Below are 11401 nucleotides of genomic sequence, written 5' to 3'. Positions count from 1 at the left end.
CCTGACCACAGTCTATGATTTGTGCCTTCTTTCTCACTCTGCCTCTCAGGCAGGTGATCCTTTCACTTACAGCAGCCTGCTTCTGGGACAGCAGCTTCCCTGAGCTGTTCCTACAGAGTACAGCACAGAAGCCCTTACACACGTGTACCTCCAAGCAATGCTTGTCCTGGCCAGGGGTGCAGGTTATTCTGATCCCTTCTCTGTTAGGAACAAAGTCACCTTTTAAATCATCAATGAAAATCTGTTAGAATGCAGCCTGAATGCTTTACTTACTCGTCCTGATCTTAATGCCACTTATCATAACAAATAGGAAAAGACCCTGTTTCAAATATAAGCCATTTTATACTTCTGTTTAGGCTTACATGCAGTACAAATTTTCTTCAGCCAGGAACTGTTTTCCAAGAAAAGAGATCCTAAGATTTACCTGTGTGCTGGAAGGAATCTGCTTAACATGAGTCACGAGGAGGGACTTCGCAAACCCATTCCTGCTCTTTCAAATCCAAGTCACTCTGGGTACTTCAGGGGAGTTTCTCATCACACCTTGGATTGTGCTAAATGCCGATCACTGCTAGAATAAACAAGACAAGCCTTGGCTATGGCTCATTGCATACAGAAACAGATGACACCCAGGCTTGCCAGCTGATGTAAATCACCTCACTACAATACAAAGTCTTATAAAGGCAGGTCCTGACCAACTCAGGAGCAAAAATCATAGCTAACGCCTCCTTGTGTTTTCTTTATTTATTATTATTATTTTCCATCCTATTTCATTCCTCTGGGAAGATGTGAGGACATCTGTACAACTCCTGCAGGTAAAATCCACTCTTCCGTGCACACCCTCCTGAGGAAAAATCTGCTATGAATTCCTGGTAAGTAGTGAGAGCACATCATGTGTACCTATCTATCCCCACAGCTCCTGTTCTCATCAACCACGTGCCCTAAGGAGCTCCTCCGAATCACTGGTTCAGCTCAGAAGACATCAGTTTTAGTCTCTCTTAAAAGGTTGACTTCCACATTCTCCCTTTATAAAGATGTAAGGGTCCTGAGCTGCGACAGTCTGGCCAGACAGTGGCCAAAACTTGACTAAATGTGAAATGAAAGCCTAATAAAGGAGGAAAAAAAAAAAAAAAAGTTGAATTTGAGCCCTGGTTTCACCTGTTTCAGTGCAAGTGCGTGTGGCAGCACTTTAAATAGTCCTGCCGTTCATCTCCCTTCTCCTTTTAGAGGGGGAGAGTCTAATTACAGGGAAGGGAAAGCAGTAAAATAAGCGTTAGGCTGCTGAGCAGTCAGTCAGCTACTTGTGCTGTGTTACAGCAGGGTGTTACCTGGGGGTCTGCAAACTTGCTGCAAAGATGTCACAAGCAAAAATTCCAGGTAGGTCTGAAGGCAAGCAGCAAGACAGGGAGACACAGGGCAGGTTTGTTAGCTGACAGGCTCTGAGATTTTGGTGCTGTGCTGTTTTCGCAGTCCAGGGATGCAGCTTGAGGGTCTGTGAGCATTTTTCTTCCTGCTTGGAGGCATTTTTGAACAGTAAAGTAGAAAAAAAGGTTGTATTGTTTAAATCTTGCTCCGCTCATAGTGGGGGAAAAACCTGTTATCCTTCCTGCAGTATCCTGATATAAAATGGTTGTAGAAGGGACCAAAGGGATTTCAGGAGTCTCCAGTCAACCTGAGTGCACTTAGAAGATGTTGGGTGCTGCAGTGCCCAGGGGGTGGGAAGCACAGGTTGGGTACAGTAGGGTCGGCCAAGCCTTGCAGGGAGGTGCAAAAGGGTGCAACTGCTGTAACTGAGCCCTGGAGAATCTCAGCACCTAATAGGTCTGAAAAGAGCATATTTAGAATTGCAGTGCTCTGTTTTGCCACAGATATGTCCCAGTAAGTGAAGCTGGTACTACAGCCTGGACCTGTGACATCAATGGGAGTTTGACCTTTGTATGTGTATTTTTTATCCACTAAAGAAATGGAAGGTCAAACACTGAGCATTTCTGGGATACTTGGTTTGCAAATCAATATGTGGAGTTCAAATGCCAGGACTGGAAGCATCTGAACTGCAAATGTAGGCTGGATTTTGGAAAGTGAGCAGCTGGTGACTGCAAAGACAGAGAGCTCCAGTGTGAATTTTCTGGGTCAGATAGCAAGGGCATAAGCAGCATCCTCAGAGTGCTGGTGCTCCCTTGAACGCCCAGAAGTGAAGAGCTGCAATGTCTCAGCTATCTGATTCTGGTAGCAAATAAGTGGAGATGTGACAACAGGTGGCAGGAGATCAGGAGAGAAACTTAATATAATTGAATTGCTGTCCATCCTGATCTTCATGGAGGATGGTGAGTCATGGACAGACAAACAGTGGTGAAAGAGCCTCAGTACTCTAAGTCACTGAATTTTAATTTAATTTTTATTTTATTTTTTGTTCAGGCTGGAGAATGCTGTTTTGCCATCTTAACTTATTTCTAATGCTTTTCTGCATTCCTACTTCTGAACACAGGTGTAGGGGGAGACCTTTCAGGACAGCTGCGTCCTGTTAGGTAACCAGGTATCCTGTAGGTGCTTTTAGTATTGATTGAGGTGATGTAGGTTCCAGAAAACTCTCTTCCCCTGGGATAGGTGGAGGTAAATCTAGAGCTTCCCAGAAGGTAAACCTGAGCTCTGTGAGAGCCTCTGGTATCTGTAATGTGCTTTGTTTATGCACGGACTGCTGAAGCTATATCACAGAATATGAATACTGACCTCACGTCTTTATGATGTTAAGAAGGAACAAGGACTTTTTTCACATTGAGAGTGGTGACACACGGGAACAGGTTGCCCAAGGAGGCTGTGGATGCCCCATCCCTGGAGGCATTCAAGGCCAGGCTGGATGTGGCTCTGGGCAGCCTGGGCTGCTGGTTGGTGACCTGCACATAGCAGGGGGTTGGAACTGAATGAGCACTGTGGGCCTTTGCAACCCACGCCATTCTATGACTTCCTTTTGTAAGTGTAATGCTCTGCCTAGGTTTGTAATTTACAATCACTTTTTAATTACGGGCATGATGATAAGGCAAAAAGGTTGAGATTTTTGGAGGGCTGATCCACATCTGTTTTTATTCTGTTTCTGTTTCATCTCCAACAGCAGAAGACAAACGTGAGTATGGTGGTGTTTTCCTACATGCTCTCCTGTGTTACTGTCAGAACATGATCGCTGGGAGCAGACAGCAGTTACACGATCATGGCCCTGTTTCTGCAGTTCAAGCAGATGCTATTTCTCAGCAGTGCCAGTTGTGCCCCTCACTGCTTTACAGAATGGCTTCAGTCCTTTTGGTCCTTGGAACCTACTTTTGGTTAAATGTTGTTCTAGCACCCTCAAGCTCCTGTTCAGAGGAATATTTTCCTCTGTGGAGGAGGGAAACATTCTGCATTTTCCCTGGCACCTATTCACACTTTGGTTTTTTGTCTCTAAACAGAGATCTAACCTAAAATAACTCTTTCCAAATCAGTCATGCTCCTAGTGGATTTGATCCATGAGGGAACAGATTCAATGTTTCACATCCTTCACTCACACTGAAACCCCCAGAATGGTATTCCTGCCTTTGCCTTCCTGCTTCCTATTTGCTGAGACCTCACGTGTCAGCAGTGACCCTTTATTGCTGAGACACCTGGTGTCCCCAGATCCCTGACACTGGACAGTAATAAAAAAAAGTGCAAGGAATTGTGTGTAGAGGCCTGGTGGTGATACTGCAACTTCACAACAACGGGCAACTCATGCCACTGAAATGCTGCTCCTGTGACATTGCACTGCTGAGAAATGGACCTGGCGCTTGTATCTTTCCTGTGATTTATCATGTAACAGCAAGGAAAGGAAGCCTCTGTGTGATGTTTCCTAACTAACCTGATGCCAGGACCTTGGAACTGTAAACTCAGCGATTTGCTGCTGGTTTTTAATGTTTTTCCCTGTAAAGCCCCATGAGAAGTTGTCTAGTTTCAGTGCTGAAAATCAATTCTAGGTCTACCACAATTCTGTCATGCATCAGCCCTCCCTGCCTTGGTCCTCATCTGCTGACCACAACATCTTGGAAGACATCTCAGTGGTGTGGTCCCACGTAGCTGACCTGCAGCATCAATACTCACTGTGCTTCATGCTGAGCTGCCAACTGCCAGAGAAACCTGCTCGATTAGTTCATATGCTGCTATGCAAACATACATTTTGAGATGTTCCCCAGAGAAGTCTTGTTTTATGTTGCTTTGCTGGCAGTATAAATGCTTTTAACCACCCTCCTCCTCCTGCTCCCTAGAATTCCAGCTCATTTTGCCCATGGAGACTTCCGTAGGGCCATATTGTTTGGTACTTCTGCAGCATGCTGGCTGTGACGGGCTGAGAGGAATCCAGGCCACAGCTCCTAGCTAGGAGCAATTCAGCTACAGTGTGATGGCAGGAACTGTTTTGGCTGCTGGCTTTGTCCATCTCCATGTCCACCTGTCTTCATCTTGCCTGGATGCCTTTTGGCTCTGCCAGTCTCCCTCTTTGTCTCCTATGCTCCCTTCCCAAGAGCTTGCTTCTTTCTGAGCTGTTTTGTGCTACTTGCACCGAAAACTGTATTTACCTTTTCTGTTATGCTGGGGATGCTTAGATACCCCTGCAGCCCACAGTGTGTGGGACAAGCTCTGTTAGGAGGGCACTCAGAGTCTTCCAGGCAGAGTGGAGGTGTTTTAAGGACGTGAGAGCTGGCTGCAGGAGGCACCTTTCTGTTAGGGTGGCTGGGAATTAGGAACCCATCTGACCCTATAGCCTTCTCTTTCTCCTTGCAGAGATAGATGAGGCAACGCGCTCCTTCGCAGAGAAGGTCTTTGCCTCTGAGGTAAAAGATGAGGCAACCAGGCAAGAGATCTCTCCTTTCGATGTGGAAGAGATCTGCCCCATTTCACGCCATGAAATGAGAACACACATGATGCTTCAGGAGAGTTCCTCCGCAGCAGAAAAGCGGTGAGCAACAACCAGGGTGGTGGGAGAAGAGGGGAAGGGCAGTGTCAGCTTGTGCCCAGCCAGAGGCGGAAGAAAAGCAAGAGATTCATAAATCAAGGCCCGGGAAAAATAGCTTAGCACACCCAGGCCTGGTTACATCCTTGGTAATCCTACAGCATCTGTCAGATGCTTCTGGGTTTCCTTTTCAAGTATTTCTTCTACTGTTGGACAGAAAAACCCTTTTGTCCCGTTACCTCAGCATTGTCATTGCAATGGCCACAGGTCTCTTTGAGATGGAGACCTGGGGACCTCTATGGAAAGGGGAGACTTCCAGGGACAGTGGCTGAAAGTCCATGGCTACTTTCATGTGCTGCACCCTCTACTCTTGGCAGTGTTCATTTAAGGTGCTCAGAAAGCAGCAGAAAGATTATTGATGTTGCACACAGCTGGAAGGTGGCTGGTAAATGCCCCTGCCCTGTGTGCAGCCAAGGAGCTGGGGCTGCTTGCCTGAGGCTTTCCTTCCTGGCAGGAGGAAGCGCATGCTCAGCCTGAAGACAATTGCACTGGCAGTCCCTTTGGCTCAGAAGACTGGATTGTCCACTATTGATGAGATCATCTCTACCTCCCCCCAGTACCAATCGGTGCCTGACTTCCAGAGGGTACAGATCACAGGGGATTATGCCTCTGGGGTAGGTATTTCATGGCCATTCAACTTCCCTGTGCTGACTGCTACCTCATCTAGTCTTTGCTTGTCCCTCACGAGTGCCCACTGTCACAGACGTCCATGCAAGATGCGTGGGGGCAGTTTGTGCTTTCCAGCTCTACATACGTCTTATAAGCATCTGATGATGTTCCTGCTGTGTCCCCTGCAGGATCCTGAGCTGAATGCCTTAACAGGAGTGTCAGGGAGTGCCGTGTACTTCCCATGGGATTCTCTGTACGTGGGAGGGTGATGCTCATTCTGATGCACACAGCTGTGTCTGCTTAAGACCTGTGCACACAATGATTGAGGTTGCAAGGGGACCTCAGGATGTCCAAACCCTACACGGTCATGTAGAATAGGGTGGACAGCACTGCTAGCACATCCTGAACAAATTCCTCTTTCTCCTCCTTTCTTCCACTGCCTCCTGCTGTGCCATTTGTGAGATACTGCTGGCAGATCTGCTGGCAGATTGCTCAACCTGGGGTTTTATAGCAGAGGAGCAATTAGGGGAAACTGAAATTCCAACCAGCATGCAGCAGGCACATTCCTTCTGCCATGACTGTGCTTAGCTGCAACTGGTGCAAAATATTCTGTCATGCTGCCCCAGTCTGGCCAATCCGTGCCGCCCGAAACACTTGTCTGTGCAGTAAATCAAATTCTTGACATATTGGTCTGGTATATGTTGCTCAGTTTCAGCCCGGGCTCCAGAAATAGTACCCAGTCTTCTGCCCAGGCCTAGGTTCCATTTTGGTTCCAGCTACAGCATGAGGCGAGGAATGTAAGGGGGTGGCAGCTAAATTTTGTTTGTTGCAGCATAAAGAATCTCCCTTTGCCGTGTCTGGGACTTTGCCCATCATCCCTTCTTTGTCCTGCTCAGGCAGAACAGTGGAAGGGAGAGGATGATCAAATATGTATCTTGCTGTAAACACGCTTGCACCCTTTAAGACTTGATGCACCACAGTCTCTCTCAAGCAGCTATGTTCCAGTTGCATGGTTACACCAACAGCAGCCCTCTTGCAGGTGACAGTGGAAGATTTTGAAGTTGTCTGCAAAGGCCTGTACCGTGCCTTGTGCATCCGGGAGAAATACATGCAGAAGTCATTGCAGAGGTTTCCCAGGACCCCATCACAGTACCTGCGTACTATTGAAGGTGAAGTCTGGAGGGCAAGTGATGCTGGCCCAGGTATGTTTAAGCACCTGCAGAGTTTTGCCCACTGGCTTCAAATTAGGATGGCAAGGTGTCAGAAAAGAGTTACATACACAGTGCTCTATTGGGAGATTACCTGCCTGGGACTCCTCACTGTTGGTGCTCGGGCTGTGCCTGTCCTCTGCTGGGGGTGAAGGAGTGTGGCGGGCTTGTGGGGTTTTGGCAGACAGCCACAGCCCCATAGTATTCTCCCTTTGGTGCAGTGTTCACCCCGCCAGTGAAGGATGGACAGGATCCCTTTGAAACTGGGAATCTCCCTGAGGACCTGGGATACCATGTCCAGATGAAGGATGGGATCGTTTACATCTATAGTGACAAGGCAGCAGCTGGAAGAAATGAGCCAAAGGACCTGCCTTACCCCAACCTCAAGCATTTTGTTGATGACATGAATTTCCTCTTGGCCCTGATTGCACAGGGGCCTGTGTAAGTGCTCAGCCTGAGGCAATCAAACTGGTACGGCCTCAGCAGGCAGAGGGAGGACCAGGGCAGAGCCATGGTTGCCCCTTCTTCTTCCTGAAAGGAGGGAGAGACCTGCTCCAGTAGCCAGAAACCCAAATGGGAAAATTCTGCCAGCTCTGTACCCTTTTGGTAGGGGGCTTGGAGGGGCAGTGTTGAGGGATAGCCTCAGAATCCCACCTTGCCATACCAACAGCCTGCTGGCTACTTAAGTGTCCTCGCTCCTTCTCAGCCATCTTGGTTGGGGTCTTGAGCAAAGTCAGTGTGGAGGGGTTGAAGACATCTCCTGTGGGTATGCTCCTATCTGCAAGGCCTTCCTGCAGAGCTCTGTGACACAGCCAGAAGCAGCACCATGGGGAGGCAGGCCAAGGCAGTGCGAGCTCCTCCAGTTGGGGTGAAAGCTCAACCCCCATGCATTTGACTCTCTGTGCCCAGATGCTCTTCTGCCCTTTTTCCAGTAAGACCTATAGTCATCGGCGCCTGAAGTTCCTCTCATACAAGTTCCAAGTGCACGAAATGCTAAATGAGATGGAGGAGATGAAAGAGCTGAAGAACAATCCTCATCGGGATTTCTACAATTGTCGTAAGGTAAACGGCAAGGCTCACAGCCCCAGAAACCCTGCAGCTGAGCTCTCTTGGCAACTGCTGCTCTCTGAGAAATGTGGATACTGCGGTCAAGGGCTGGGACACCTGCTAATGGGAACATGGCGGAGCCGTGTTCCTTACACAATTTGGGTTCAGCTAAGGGATATATGATGTTATCCGAGCAGCGCCATCTTGAAGCTGGAGAGCTGTTGCTTTGCCTTCTCAGGTGGATACACACATCCATGCCGCAGCCTGCATGAACCAGAAGCACCTTCTGCGTTTCATCAAGAAGTCATACCGTGTGGATGCTGACCGTGTAGTTTATGACGCCAAAGGTGAAAAGCTCACTCTGAAACAACTTTTTCAGAAGCTCAATCTGCACCCATATGACTTGACAGTGGACTCCCTGGATGTCCATGCTGTAAGTGGCAGGGCACACACTGTGCATGCTGGCATTCATGGTAGGGCATGGCATCCTGACTTTCCCATTCTGGCTTCTGTGGATCAGTCCCTGCCCAGCTGGTATGCCTGGACTCAGCATGTGTTTACAGGATTTGCCCCTTGTCATCTCTACTCCAGGGGCGTCAGACGTTTCAGCGCTTTGACAAATTCAATGCTAAGTACAACCCCGTGGGTGCCAGTGAACTCCGTGACCTCTACCTGAAGACAGAAAACACCATCAATGGTGAATACTTTGCTACCATCATCAAGGTATGAATACAGGGGAGGAGAAAGTTGTGGGGCTGCTGCACTCAGGATAGAGGATACTTGTGTACAGTATGTTTTCTCGGTTCCTAGGAGGTTGGCTCTGATCTGGAGGATGCCAAGTACCAGCATGCAGAGCCTCGCCTCTCAATCTATGGGCGATCAGCTGAAGAGTGGCCCAAGCTGGCCAACTGGTTCAACAGACACCGGGTCTACTCCCCCAATATGAAGTGGATGATCCAAGTACCCAGGATTTAGTATGTGCTGTGCTTCTCACAGAGCACTCTGCCTTACAGTGCACAGTACCTTATTCTTAACCCAAAAGGAGTTATGGGAACAGTGAGCCATGTTCCTCTGATAGTGACTAATCTTTGTATCTGTCTGCAGTGATGTGTTCAGATCTCGGAATTTCCTCCCACACTTCGGGAAGATGTTGGAAAATATCTTTGTTCCTGTGTTTGAGGCAACTGTCAATCCTCAAGCCCACAAAGAGCTGAGTGTCTTTCTACGCCACGTGAGTGTCACTTCATGGTGCTGTCAGGGTCTGGTGAGCCCAGGATGTTCCTGTTTGGGCACAAGAAATAGGACATCCGTTCTGGCACAGAAAATATCATCAGTTGGATTGTGGCTATTCTGCCATTTTCTGGGAAAGGATGTGAGTCCAGAAGTGATGAAAGGGAGGGATCAGTCACCCTGAGCTGGGCTGCTATGGGACTGTGAGAAATGCTGTCCCCTTAACTCCTGGATAAATGGTTTGGTTTAAGCCTTCTTTCAACCCATTGATAGAGCCAGGGGGTTCATGGGGAGGAAGGTCTACAACCTTGCTCCTGACTCTGCTCCTGGTAGGGCAGGGGTGTGGGCTACAGTCAAGGTACGGTAAGCTGCAGTGGGACAAAGTGAGGCAGCCTACCTGGCCATGATGATGTGAGGAGCTTTGAGATGCAGCTTCTTTTGTTATTTTGCCAAGCAGATCACTGGCTTTGACAGCGTGGATGATGAATCCAAGCACAGCGGACACATGTTCTCTACTAAAAGTCCAAAGCCAGAGCAGTGGACTTCTGCAAAGAACCCATCCTATACCTACTATGTATACTACATGTATGCCAACATCCTGGTGCTTAACAACCTGCGCAGGTGAGACCCCAGATCTGCTAAAGGACACACCTGATGGGCTGGCAGAAGTCAGCAGGGGCACTTCTTGCTCTGCAACTGATGTAGTTTGGAGCTTCTTGTCCCAGTCCAATTTCCCAACGTTCATCAATAGGAAGTATGATCAAATGGGGTGAAAACTTTAGGACTGCAGAGATGCATCTCTTGTATATGGAGGTGAGGAAAGAGTACAAGTTAGGTCAAGCTGGCTTCTTGGGGAACACACTGGTAGGGGCTGAGCCGGATCTGAAGTAGGGGAATCTTGCATCATGTGCCATATAACCCTACTGCTTACCTGCTCTGAGTCCTCCTTCTGTGTGTTTAGGCAGCGTGGTATGAACACGTTCCTCTTCCGTCCACACTGTGGGGAAGCTGGGGCCATCACACACCTGCTTGCAGCCTTCATGACAGCAGATAACATCTCCCATGGTCTCAACCTCAAGAAGGTGAGTGGAGTAGTCTGCCACAGAGCAATGAAGTGGCAGAGAAGGAGAACGTGTTCACAGCTGACTTCTGCTGTAGCTGATAGTTCATCATGCCTCTGCCTTAGCCTTACACAGACAGCCTGGCTTCCAGCAGACAATATGTGATTCCCTGGGTTTCCCCAGGCATGTTTGTGGCCGCAGGTGGGAAACATATTCATATTTCCAAAGGGTTTAACATCACAGACCTATCATTTTTATAAATACATCTCACTGGAGTTGAAGTCTGGATGACCTCAGACCTCAACTCGCTTGGTCTCTCATGCTCCACGTGGGCCCTGGAGAACTCCTAGCTTGCCTACACAACTTTGACCTTTATGAGTGCTGTGCAGCAGATTTTCTGGCTGTGGGACTGGGTTGATCTGAGTTGTGAGACTGAACAGGTGGAGGTCACAGCAGCTTTATCCCTATATCTGACAATTCTTCTCTCCATTGCAGAGCCCAGTGCTGCAGTATCTGTACTTCCTTGCCCAAATTCCCATCGCTATGTCCCCCCTCAGCAACAACAGCCTCTTCCTGGAGTATGCAAAGAATCCGTTGCTTGACTTCCACCAGAAGGGCCTTATGGTGTCCCTTTCTACAGATGACCCCATGCAGTTTCATTACACCAAGGTGCTGTGTGGGCCTCGTTTGTCACAGGAGCCAGCAGCAGTGGCAGAGGGCGGGGTGTGCTGGGGACAGCACGTTTATGGGGCAGCCGTGTGGGCTACACAGGCAGAAGCTGCCTGGCTTTTAATGCAACCTTTGGCTACAGGAGCCCCTGATGGAGGAGTACGCCATCGCTGCCCAGGTCTTCAAACTCAGCACCTGTGACATGTGTGAGATTGCCAGGAACAGCGTGCTGCAGTGTGGGCTGTCCCACGAGGTGGGTGCCTGGGGAGGGCGGGTAGCAGAGCGGGCCAGCAGCTCCAGCAGGGCCACGGGCATCTCTGCACTGCAGCTCCTGCATCTGTGCCGGTGCTGCCGGCAGGGACCTGTGAGAACCCCTACCCTGTGCTTGTACGTGGCAGGAGAAAGCCAAGTTCCTGGGTGAGAAATACCAGGAGGAGGGGCCCCATGGCAACGACGTCCGGAAGACCAACGTGGCTCAGATCCGCATGGCCTATCGCTACGAGACGTGGTGTTACGAGCTCAACCTCATCGCGGAGGGCCTGAAAGCCGAGTAGCGAGCAGTACGGGCGGAC

The 11401-nt window shown here is 49.1% G+C and overlaps 1 protein-coding gene across 1 annotated transcript; it reads left to right on the top strand.

The window, feature by feature from the left end:
- The first annotated feature begins 1337 nt into the window (after positions 1-1337).
- On the top strand, positions 1338-11390 carry AMPD1 (adenosine monophosphate deaminase 1). Its single transcript, XM_010724372.4, has 15 exons — positions 1338-1374; positions 4777-4951; positions 5460-5619; positions 6654-6816; positions 7044-7263; positions 7755-7884; positions 8108-8302; positions 8461-8592; positions 8680-8843; positions 8974-9100; positions 9557-9720; positions 10061-10181; positions 10656-10829; positions 10972-11082; positions 11228-11390. The coding sequence occupies exons 1-15, from the start codon at positions 1353-1355 to the stop codon at positions 11381-11383; spliced, it is 2214 nt and encodes a 737-aa protein (XP_010722674.1). The 5' UTR covers positions 1338-1352; the 3' UTR covers positions 11384-11390.
- Positions 11391-11401: the final 11 nt, after the last annotated feature.

Source organism: Meleagris gallopavo, chromosome 28 (genome assembly GCF_905368555.1).
Source record: "Meleagris gallopavo chromosome 28, MGAL_WU_HG_1.1, whole genome shotgun sequence".
Classification (NCBI taxonomy): Eukaryota; Metazoa; Chordata; class Aves; order Galliformes; family Phasianidae; genus Meleagris; species Meleagris gallopavo.
The sequence above is the reverse complement of the archived record's forward strand: the minus strand, read 5'-3'. Positions and strand labels throughout refer to the sequence as shown.

Excerpts from the sequence above, each read along its gene's own strand:
- AMPD1 (XM_010724372.4), top strand. The coding sequence starts at position 1,353 with ATGTCACAAGCAAAAATTCCAG. Across the intron at positions 6,817-7,043 it reads GGCAAGTGATGCTGGCCCAG|TGTTCACCCCGCCAGTGAAG; the intron begins GTATGTTTAAGC and ends CCTTTGGTGCAG. Across the intron at positions 11,083-11,227 it reads AGTGTGGGCTGTCCCACGAG|GAGAAAGCCAAGTTCCTGGG; the intron begins GTGGGTGCCTGG and ends TGTACGTGGCAG.